Source organism: Stegastes partitus, unplaced genomic scaffold (genome assembly GCF_000690725.1).
Source record: "Stegastes partitus isolate 25-593 unplaced genomic scaffold, Stegastes_partitus-1.0.2 Scaffold800, whole genome shotgun sequence".
NCBI lineage: Eukaryota > Metazoa > Chordata > Actinopteri > Pomacentridae > Stegastes > Stegastes partitus.
The window spans coordinates 104,216-115,451 of NW_007578531.1; the positions used below are offsets into that span (position 1 = coordinate 104,216).

The 11,236-nt window shown below is 41.5% G+C and overlaps 1 protein-coding gene across 1 annotated transcript in view; it reads left to right on the top strand.

The window, feature by feature from the left end:
- Positions 1-8,400, top strand: part of adgrg2a (adhesion G protein-coupled receptor G2a) — a 28,608-nt gene extending 20,208 nt beyond the window's left edge. Inside the window, exons 17-31 of the mRNA XM_008292308.1 lie at positions 1-376; positions 474-592; positions 1,271-1,407; positions 1,500-1,656; positions 2,216-2,371; positions 2,562-2,684; positions 2,798-2,843; positions 2,932-3,035; positions 3,131-3,255; positions 3,334-3,602; positions 3,685-3,784; positions 4,667-4,953; positions 5,105-5,206; positions 7,200-7,319; positions 7,411-8,400. Coding sequence (XP_008290530.1) covers positions 1-376; positions 474-592; positions 1,271-1,407; positions 1,500-1,656; positions 2,216-2,371; positions 2,562-2,684; positions 2,798-2,843; positions 2,932-3,035; positions 3,131-3,255; positions 3,334-3,602; positions 3,685-3,784; positions 4,667-4,953; positions 5,105-5,206; positions 7,200-7,319; positions 7,411-7,511 — 2,322 coding nt within the window. The 3' untranslated portion in view covers positions 7,512-8,400. The remainder of the gene's footprint in view (positions 377-473; positions 593-1,270; positions 1,408-1,499; positions 1,657-2,215; positions 2,372-2,561; positions 2,685-2,797; positions 2,844-2,931; positions 3,036-3,130; positions 3,256-3,333; positions 3,603-3,684; positions 3,785-4,666; positions 4,954-5,104; positions 5,207-7,199; positions 7,320-7,410) is intronic.
- The last annotated feature ends 2,836 nt before the right edge of the window (positions 8,401-11,236 follow it).

Consider the following 11,236-nt stretch of genomic DNA (forward strand, 5'->3'; position numbering starts at 1 on the left):
AATGCAACTACACTGAGCAACAATCACACAACAGCAGCTCCTAATAACAACACTACAGTGCCAGCCACTACACAATTCAATGAAACAACAGCAGCTTCACTGAACAACCAGACTACAAATCACACCACTGTCAGTGTGAGTGATGCCACAACAGCCGACAGAAATGAGACCAACTCCACCACAGCTGCCACCACCATCCAAACAACCCAAGAACCAGGGAGCAATTTAACAACAACAGCGAATGCATCCCTTGTTGACACTACAAATACAGCTGCGACCACCACACCAGCTACGACTGTTCAAACCGAGATAAACGGCACTACTTCTCTCCCTACCACTGCTCTCGCCAACGCAACCACAGCCACAACTATGACTGGTATGTAAATTTTAAAGTCAGTCACAGGGATGTTTAGCAGACCAAAACAGAACAACACTTAGATATATTGCTTGATTTTTTATTTTTTTTTGTCAAGGTGCGGAGACTACTTCTACAACCAACTCAGGGACAACGACAGGAGAAGAACAACAGGAGGAAGATGCAAACGAGCTGCTGGATCAAACACAGGACGCATCTCAGCTCAACTCCTCTCAGGTGAAGGCACTAATCTACCTAACTGTACATCAGTCTGCTTAACTAGTAGACTTAATGTGAACATATTAAAAACGCTTTTGGAAGAGAAGTCTTGTTTAATGGAGCTCTTTATTCAGACATTTAGAAATCAACAGTATGCAAAGGCTCTGAACCCAAAGCACTTTCGAGGCATTTTTTTCACCCTTGTCACAGTTTTAATTACTGTGGGGCTCATTTTTCACTGCAATGTAAAGGTGTGAACATTTATGGAAATTGCATAACCATGACTAGAAGCCGGGAGAACTCAGAAATGTCTTTTGTGCTGTGTAACACGGCTACAAAGACAAACATTATCATAAAAAACTGATAAATCTCAAGATTTAATTTCTTCGATTATTTATTTGACAAAAAGGAAAAAGTGGAATCAAGATAGTGCCCACAGGTTACAAAATTGTAGCTCTACATACTGTAGATATTTACCTATCAACGTTTTTCACACTACTCTGCACATAAACGATAAAAAGATGTTTGACTAGTGACGAACTCTGACCTGACACAAACAAAATTGTCTTGAACAACTTCACCAGTAAAATACTGGTTGCTGTTTTTTGTTTTTTTTAAAGTGCATTAACCCCTGTGGTTCTTGTGTCTAATTTTGTTATTTTGGAGATAAATACTGTAATTTGATGGATGTTACAGGTGGCACAGTTGGTGGACAATTTGGAGAAGCTTCTGGACAGCCCGTCTGTCTCTAGGTCAGTGGGACAAAAGGCCCTGAGCGCCATCAACAACCTGCTGGACGGAGATTCAGCGGCGCTCTCTTCATCTTCTAACAGGTTCAAATCACACGCCTCCCACACAAAACGCTCACGTGCACATACAAATGAGGTTTTTCTACAATGTTTCTGTTGTCTTTTCTTGGCGACAGGTTGATTCAAGCGGTGGATAATCTGGGTCTTAAGCTGGTTGTCACCGGTGACTCAGAGACCCTCTCCACAGATTCACTGGTTCTGGCCATCAGGACAGTGGATGGGACCAACTTTCCAGCAACTTCTGCGGACATTTTCAACACCAATAACGTCCAGGTAGCTCACATCATGCATTCAATGACACACAGTGTGCATCATATGAGAATCACTTGCATGAACAGGTTTGTTTTTATGTACCCTGTGTGAGGGATATCGGAAAGTTTGTGGCATTCACTGATTTTCTCTGAGTTAAGGAGCCCATATTGTGCTTTTTGGGGGGTTGGGTTGCCTTCCTTGAGTGTGTTTTAGAGCTTTTTAGTCCTTTAACACCACAAGTGACACCATTAAACTTGTTGATTTGATGCCCCTTGGAGTGAAATTGTTCTTTTTTTGCTTTTTCTGGCAATGTTGCTTTCCTCTCAAATGGAGCAGAACAAATGAACACTGGGAGTTTTTATTGTCAGGCAAGATTGTGCAGTTAAGAGACTTTGGTGGATCTGACTTGGGACGCTTGTACAAGCAAACGGATAAATAATAGAGAGGCTCGCCCGAGGCGCAAAGTCTTCAAATCCAAATGCTGCAACAGAAACATGCATGAACTGACCTCAAAGAGACAAACTGGAAGATCCTGTTGCCATTTACTGATTTTCTTTCTCATTTTCTAATGTGCTTCTAGCTCAGCGCCCTCAGGAGTTCCCGGTTCAAGAGGTCAGCGTCTCCTCTGGGGTCTGTGTTTCTGCCGTCGTCCCTCACATCCGGTCTGAGTCCTGAGCAGCAGCAGCAGGCCAGCAGGGTCCAGTTCACTTTCTACACCAGAAGTTCATTCTTCCAGGTACTTTGTTGCAGCCACACTTTAGGACTTATCATGTTTTTACTTCTTCATTTCATATTTTTTAACTCAACTGATGCCAAAACTTAACTTCAGCAGTTGTGACAAAAGATTATGCAGTACAGTTGAATGAGATGTAAAGCCAACATCACCCTCGTTTAAACTAAACCTTCACATTTCCTTATTTTTGCAGGACGAATCATTAGACAACCAAACCCTTGTCAGTCCGATCCTGGGCTCCAGTGTGGCCAATCTGTCCATTAGCAACCTCACGGAAAACATTGAGTTCACCATCCGAAACGTCAACCCGGTGAATGTGAGTCTGCACAAAAATTATATTATTTTCATGTCTTGCTTCACTTTTGTCTGTAAAGCTGTTAAGCATTCCTCTGCATTGCTGTTCCCTCGTCTTTGCTCTCGGTTTTGTAGGGGAACTACGTTGCCTCCTGTGCATTCTGGGACTTCACTATGAATGGTGAGTACAGTCATGCCAAGCAGAGTCCGTTAGCAGCCAATTTGGAACGGGCATAAATATTCTTGTGTGTGGCGTTTCCATTGTTTAGGCGGCGGAGGAGGCTGGAGCTCTGCCGGCTGCTTTGTTGTCAATGCCACACCTGAAGACACAACCTGCAGCTGCAACCATCTTACATCCTTTGCTATACTGCTGGTTAGTGTCTGTGCAACACTGATAATAAAACAATGGCAGCAGAAATGATCTTTGTGTTTACTGTTTGTGTTTTGTGTGGCTCATCCTCAACACAGGATTTGTCCAGAGAGGGAATAATAGACCGCCAGCACGCTCAGATTCTTACGTTCATCACCTACATCGGCTGTGGAATCTCGGCTATTTTTCTTTCCGTCACCTTGCTGACATATCTTTCATTTGAGTAAGAATCCATCTCTAATCCCAAACCACCAAAATCTTATTCACATAGTTTTCTCAATTAACTCTACTGTCTTTGCAGTAAACTCCTCCGAGATATTCCATCCAAGATCCTGGTCCAGCTCTGCTTCTCCCTCCTCTTCCTCAACCTGGTCTTCCTGCTGGACGGCTGGCTGGCGCTTTACCCTGCCATCGGCTTGTGCATCAGCACTGCCTTCTTCCTGCACTACTTCCTCCTGACATCGTTCACCTGGGCCGGGCTCGAGGCCCTGCACATGTACCTGAGCATCGTCAGAGTGTTCACGCCCTACGTGGGCAATTACATGCTCAAGTTCTCCCTGATGGGCTGGGGTAGGAACCTTCAAACGCCAAATATTAGATATGTGTTTGCACCAATTACACATTTTTATGTTTTACTCATTGTTTGTTGCAGGTATTCCTCTGATTGTGGTGATTATTGTGATATCAGTGGACAAAGACAACTATGGTGTGGTTACATATGGACGATACACAGATGGCACGTCAGACGACTTGTGAGTTATGCAGAAATGTCAATTATTTTTTAGTATTGAGAGGCGAAGTAGTGCAAATATTCTACACAGTTTCTTCCCAACCAGCTCAATGTTTGTGAAAGAAGTTAGGTTTCAACATATCTTTTAAAAAACAAGCTCTGTTCATCGTTTTTATTCTATTTATAGTACATTTAAAACTCAAAAGGGTAACAGCAGAGGTACAAGTGAGTAAGACTTCTGAAGATAGCTGCTGCCAATATGTAAAAGAATGTAATTTCAAATCTAAAAAGAGTTTAAATAATAGATTTTCTTTCTTTTCTGAAATATTTGTGAACACTTCTCCTGGCATTATTCTTGATGTTACAGTATTTGACCACTAGGGGATGACAAACAATCTACTTTGCTGTGTTCTGCTTATAGTGTTCAAACTAAATCAGTATTTGTGTCTCTTTTCTTTGTGCTAAAGAGTTTTTTTTCCTCACTAACTGAGTTAAATTAAAAAGGATCATTGACAGACATCTGGACTTGTGACACCAAGTAGCTGTGTGGGTCTTGCATCAAAATTTATTGTGTTTTTCCCACAATTGAAAGTCAGAATATCCCTTGTGGAAAAAACTCTGTTTCTCTGAATGTCAACAGAAACACAGACATCACCTGCATCGCCCTTAGCAACCACCTAAAGGTGTCATAGAAACCACATTGCTATAGTGTCAAACAGTACTCTTGTGCAACCACCTGAAAATAAACAGAAACACCAACCTGAGCTGCAAGAAAATATCATGAAACAATCCTAGTGGGGATATAAAAAACAGTCCAATCAAGGAAATCCTCAGTTTTCCATCTTTTTAACTTTTTTGGGGTGACATTTTAGCTTCTTCTTTGTCTTAACGTGTCGCCCTCTAGCTGCTGGCTGCGTAACGACATCGCCTTCTACGTGGGCGTGGTGGCCTACTTCCTGCTGATGTTCGTGCTGTGTTCGCTGGTCTTCATCGTCGTCATGGTCCAGCTGCATCGCATCAAGAAGCAGAACCCCCAGAACCAGTCTCCCAACAGAGGCGGGGTGACCGACGTGCGCCGGATCTCCGGCCTCATCATCCTGCTCGGCCTCACCTGGGGCTTCGCTCTGTTCGCCTGGGGGCCCCTCTACTTACCCTTCGTCTACCTCTTCTCCATATTCAACTCTCTGCAAGGTGTGGATCAACACACTGGGTTCAACTCCAAAATGAGATGCCCGCTTAATTGAAAGATACTTTTTTATCCATATTATTACCCAAACCTTATTTTAATACACAAAATTTATCCCAGAGGCGACTTTCTAACGGTTTAACTCGTCCTGTGCAGGTTTCTTTGTCTTTGTTTTCCACTGTGCCGTGAAGGAGAACGTCCGCAGGCAATGGAGAACCTATCTTTGCTGTGGAAGTCTGCGACTGGCTGAAAACTCAGGTGTGTTACCTGGATGTGCTCTTATCTCTGTGACAGTTGGTTTGGAGGTTAGTTCTTGTAGCTGATTTGGTGTCAGACGTAGGTATTTGAATCATCGTAGTGCTCGATTGTCCCTGTTTATGCTATAATTCATGTTCCTTCTTGCAGTCATAACTTAGTCAAATCTGAAATAGCTCCAGTGTGTCTCACACTTTCTGAGGATTTCATCATTGCGGATGTCCATTGCAAATAAACATCCATAAATCCACTCAGAAATCAAAGGAAAGAGACGCTCCTCCTAACTTGAGAACTTAACGAAGAATCGTGATGTTTTTAAGTTTTCCTCCCTGTTGAGTGAATCCAGTGAGAGTTGTCTGTAGTTTTATAGGTACACTGCAACAACGAGCTGCTATTGACTAATTCGGTGAACTTTTAATGGTGCCAACTTGTACAAAAATCAAACACATAAATGATCAAATTAACAGGGTTTAGATCACACCGAATATTTGCAGAATCCATACCAGCATCTGTCAAATCACTGCAAACACAGAATTGCTGTTTATCAAACAGAAATGACACAAAGAGAGAAATTATGAGAGAAAAACTAACTTATAAATGTTTTCTCATGATGCTGAGCTCAGACTACAGGCTATAACTACACAAAGGTCGTCCTTCTACGTATATTTTGTTGACATTATGGTACTCACATGACAAAATTCAATGTAGAGATGAAAATAACAAAAAAAAAAAACCCACAATAAAGTGACCAAGGTGGACGATAGCAGGCGGCAGCAGCAGGAAGAGACAAAAAGCTGCAGTCAAGTCAGTTTCCAGCAGCCTTCAGTCTGTGCAGTGCAATCCAATTCAGAGTATTTGAAACCCATATATCAGCTTGTTTGCAGCCTCGATTTCCTTTAAAATATAAACTGCTCATGATTCAACCTGCATTTTAAAACTGCATGTTTGCAGCTTTGCAAAAATCAGCTGATCAGGCTTGATTATTGGACATGTCCGTCTTAAACTGAATTTTAAAAAAAACAAAAAAACAAAACCAGCCGCCGCTATAGCTCAACTGGTTGAGCTGGTGACCCATGTACTGGGGCTATAGTCCCCGATGCAGCGGTCATGGGTTCGAATCCAGCTCATGGACATTTGCTGCAGGTCCCGCCCCCATTCTTCTCCCCACTTTCCTGTCTCTCTCTCTACTGTCCTGTAGAAGTCCTAAATAGTCAATATAGTAGAAAGAATACAAGACAATAAGTATTATCAATATAATAGTTTGTGAGGAATTCACATCTGCACTTATAAGATTTTTTTCTCTTGCTACATACTTGAAGCCAATATTTTACCATTCGTATGGACTAGATCTATGATATACTGAATGAATTCTGTGTTTTGTCCTGTGATATTAACATATTGAGCCTCTATGATTGATAGATATCACAGTTTTTGCACTCTAACGATAACTATATGGTGCAAAATCTGACTAGTAAAATCCAAATCTATTGTAAATGTCTGTAAATGTTTTTGAACCAACTTCTAAACCAATCAAACTTCTAAACCAGTTTCCCATCATGCCCTGAGCCTGAAATTGCAGCCTCCTTGGTCTCATAACAGACCTCACCTTCATGTACTGTGATCAAGTCTGTGCAAACCTTCTCATGTCAAATGAATCTATTTATATCCTGCTTTTTTTCCTTTCACTCTCATTGGCTGCTATTCTCAGAGAGTTGATCCTAGAGCGGCTTGAACTAGAAGACAAGCTTGGCTATGTGACTGCAATTTCAAGCCTTCTAGAAAGCATCACAGACTTCAGGACAGCTCTCAAAGTGGGTGCTTGACTTTACAAGCATCCTGAGCAGAGATTTGACATCAATTAGAGGTTTTTAAGCGAAAAAGTTCAAAATCTTGAAATAAGACAGTTAACACGTCGACCTACTAATTAGGCTGGAAAAGTGCAAAAACTAATAGACGTACATTAAGCTCAGTTCACATACAACCGTGTGTTCTGCAGAATGGAGTCGGACCGCCACCGCCAACAACAGGAATCTATCGGTCGCCACAGCAACCACCTCAGCTCTCAACTCCACCTCCAGGAGCTCCTCCGTCATCAGCGATGCCACCAATAGCAGCGGTACGTTTCCCAATATCTGATAAGCCTTTTCATACAACACATGTAGACTTAGCTTCCATGTGACATGTTTACCGTGTTCGTCCCCTTTCAGGCTCTGTATTTGCGGACAGCGGAATATCTGACGGCTCCAACAGCGATGTCGTCCTCAATGAGATCCACAGGCGGAATCTGTTACTGCAAGGGGAGTCCTGACGACAGGCCGTGATTACAGTAATTACCCACTCCGAGAGAGAGCGGACAGAGATTGGTGGTCTCCTGCAGATGGAGTAAACAAAGAAACTAATCACAGGAGGCGGAGGCGCCCCAGAAATCCCTAGTGTTACACAAGATGAAGGTTTTAAAGGTGTAATGAAGGACAAAAGTGGAGACAGGAAGTCAAAGAGGAGCAAGACTGAAGTCGGTGTGACTTGATATCATTTCTACACTGACAGTAGGAATCATGAAGGAGACTTATGAGCAGACTAAGTCGTGTTTCTGACTGAAAAGTTGAATTATTTCACTGTGACAATCGTGACTCAGTGTTTCTGCAGACTTTAAAGCTTGTTTCAAAGCTGTTGCTGCAACTAAATATGATGTTATTGTAACTCACGCAAGATGTGTTAAAGAGAGAAAACTGCATTTATTAGTCGCCTAGATCAGAGCTGTCAGCACTGTATAGATTATTTTGAGGCTTTTTTGCTGCCTTTTTGTATTTTTTTAACATAAATGGGAAAAAATGAAGATTTTTCCAGTGTTTGTACAATCCTGCACTTACTGCACACATATTAAACTCGACTTCTTCCTCACGCAACAACACTGAATCCATTAATCACTAATTTATCGTATGTATCTGTAATAGTATTTGAAGGTGCGGTTCTCCTTTTAATGCGAGCTGCTGTTTTATTCAGTGTTTATGCGAGGCTCAGAGGACATTAGAGCTTCTGTTTTTTTAATGTAAAAATGACACGAAGTCTGGTCGTGTTGCGAAATAGAGCACGGCACGATTCAAAATTTATTTCCTGCCTTTTTTAATGAGGACAGATTTTTGCTAAACGTCCTTGTACAGGAGCATGAAAGAGAAGATAATAAAACTTCAACTCATTACCTGTCCAGTTGGTCTCTTTTTTTTTTTTTGCGTCACTTTCATATCTACATGACGTCTTTACATCTTCAATCAAACCTTTTCAACCAGGAGGGTGGGGGGAGAAAAACGGCAATTACAATCGCGCGCTCATCACTGCGTTGTGTAACCTTCAGAGGAGCGCCTCACGCCCACCCGGCGCCAGTTCAATCGCGGCCTGTCAAGGTCGGCCCCAGAGGTTGACAGCAGTTAGCTATTAAAAGTTTTACACGAGTTCAAATCTCGCAACGGCGCGACCTCTAATGTGAACCACATAAGAGACCAATGCTGTGTGAATAATGAAGGGTTAGAGGCGCAGATGTTACAGGGACGAGCACGATTCACATCGTTTCATTTCGTTCCTGAATGCCCGACGCCAGCCAGTGTTTGAAGTAATAATCAGCGTTTAACCCCGGCGTTCTGTTAGGCCTCTAACAACTCAAAGGCTGGATGCCCTTTTTAGGAAAAAAAAAGACTTTTAAATGATATAATTTTGAAGTGACTCCACTACAGAGAATTAGACATAACTTCTGTTTGTAGCTGTATTAACACCGAGCTCTGTCTGTGTGATGTTGACAGTTTCCTTATGCACCCTGCCTAGCTCCTAATAAGTCAATTTACTGCTGCGTTTTTAGTGGCGAAAGAGAAAGCAGAAGCTGAACTGTAATTCTCTTTATCAGTGGGTTTAGCCCTCAAACAGCCCCAATTCTTTCTGAAGATGTGGGAAACGTTCTTCTTCTGCTCCATGTTACATAAAATGTCACACTGCGAGTCTCCAGTTCCACCCAAAGACTGTATGTAATGGTACCTAAAGCCTCCATGATGTCTCAGTATGGTGACTAACTTTCAGCTAATTGGAAAATGTGCAAAGAGGCAAGTGGAGCTGAGGTCGGCCGTGCTAACATCTTTAATTATGAACAACTTTAAGCCTTAATACAATTTAAATGGGTGAGTTATATAAATATTCACTCCCTGTGCAGGTGTCATGAGCAGATAAATTAGCTATAGAGACCTAAACTGTTTGTTGTACCAGGCTGTAAACATGTTTATTCCTGCTGTAAAGTTGGTCATTTTAACATGGGAGTCTATGGGGATTGACTCAATTTTGTAGCCAGCCTCAAGTGGCCAATCGAGGAACTGCAGTTTTTGGCACTTCAACATTAGCTTTAATTTTAAACACAGGAGGTTATTGCTTGATTCTACCACAACTAAATATGTTCTACTGGATTCAGATCTCATGACTGCAGAGGCCACAGAAGTTTTCTGTTAGAAGCTGGTAAACTGGGATGGACATGCTCAGAAGACTTTGGCATTTGAACCATGATTGACCCAAAGTGTCCAAGAAACCATCATTATACCAGCAGCAGCCCGAACAGTTGACACAAGGCGGGTTGGTTACATGGATTCATGCTGTCGATGCCAAATTCTGAGCTTCAGCTGAGTTCCTACTGTCTAGTTTTGCTGAGTCTGTGCCCACTGCAGCCTCAGACTTCAGTCGTCGGCTGACAGCGGTGGATCCTGACACGGACTTCTGCTGTTGTAGCAGCAGCCACCCCAAGTTTGGACGTGTTGTGCATTCAGAACTGCTTTTCTGTTTAGAAATAAAAAAGTTTCCCCCCAACAAGTCCCCCGAAAGGTGGTTTTTTTTTCTTGTTTTTGAACCAACCTGACTAAACTCTAGAGACCGTTGAGGTGAAAACAGCAGAAAATCAGCAGTATCAGACATACTCGAACTAGCATGTCAGGCATTAAAATTAAAATGTCTATTTTGATGTTTAATGTGAACATTAAGTCAAGACCAGGTGGAGGCTGTTGCACCTAAATAATAAATAACAGTACTACATCAACTCTACAGCTTTGGTGAGTCTTATTGCCCTGCAGATGTGCTCTGTTACAAGTAAAAGTCATGCTTTACATTTTATAATTAAGTAAAAGTACAAAAATATTTGCATCAAAATGTAATAACAAAAAGCAAAGTACTCATTATGCAAAATGCTTCATTTTAGAACAATTTATTAATTAGCACTTTTATGTGGCAGCTGGTAAACTTGATTTAACCACTTTATAGTTTATTGACTGCTTGAGAATTTCCCTTTACGGATAAATAATTATATTAATCTATAATATTCCCTCATAATGTATTTGTTTATTATAATTTGCATTACTAAATCTGTAATTTCTTTCTGTTTGTGGTCATTTTGTACATTTTGTGCATCTTTTTGACTCTTTGTGGTTATTTTTTGTCTCTTTCTAGCATTTTTTTTTTGTTTGTTTTTGTCATAAAAATTAAGGTGATATCCTGCATTATGGGACAGTGTCAGACATAAATGCACTTTAATGCAAAGTCATGTTTAAATCTATGAAGTTTAAAGTTTAACGGCTTTAATGTGTCAGTTAGAAATATGCATTTATCGGTGAAATAAATATATTAACGTCCGTTTAACAGTTTTCTAGCAGCATTCCTGTCTTGCAGCGCTTTTTTAAAATCGTCATATATTTTTTATATTCTCCGTTAAAACTGAATCAGCTGCACGCGATCGTTTCTTTTCGTGCGGAGAAGTCACGTGACGCGGTGAACGCGTCCTTTACGTGCACGCGCACCAAGTTTGAAGCAGGTGTTGACGAAGAAAGCTGAAAACCACCTGGGGTTTAGCTTTTATGAAGCCGACTTGAACAGAGGAAGCCCGGAAGTGACTCCGTAGTGCAGCCACCTGCTTTTACAGAAAGAGTCAAGTGTGAAACTGAGTTTCAAAACCGAACCAATCACGAGGACTGGGTCAAAACGCACAAAGCAGAGCAGAAGTTCTGAGGTGTTTCT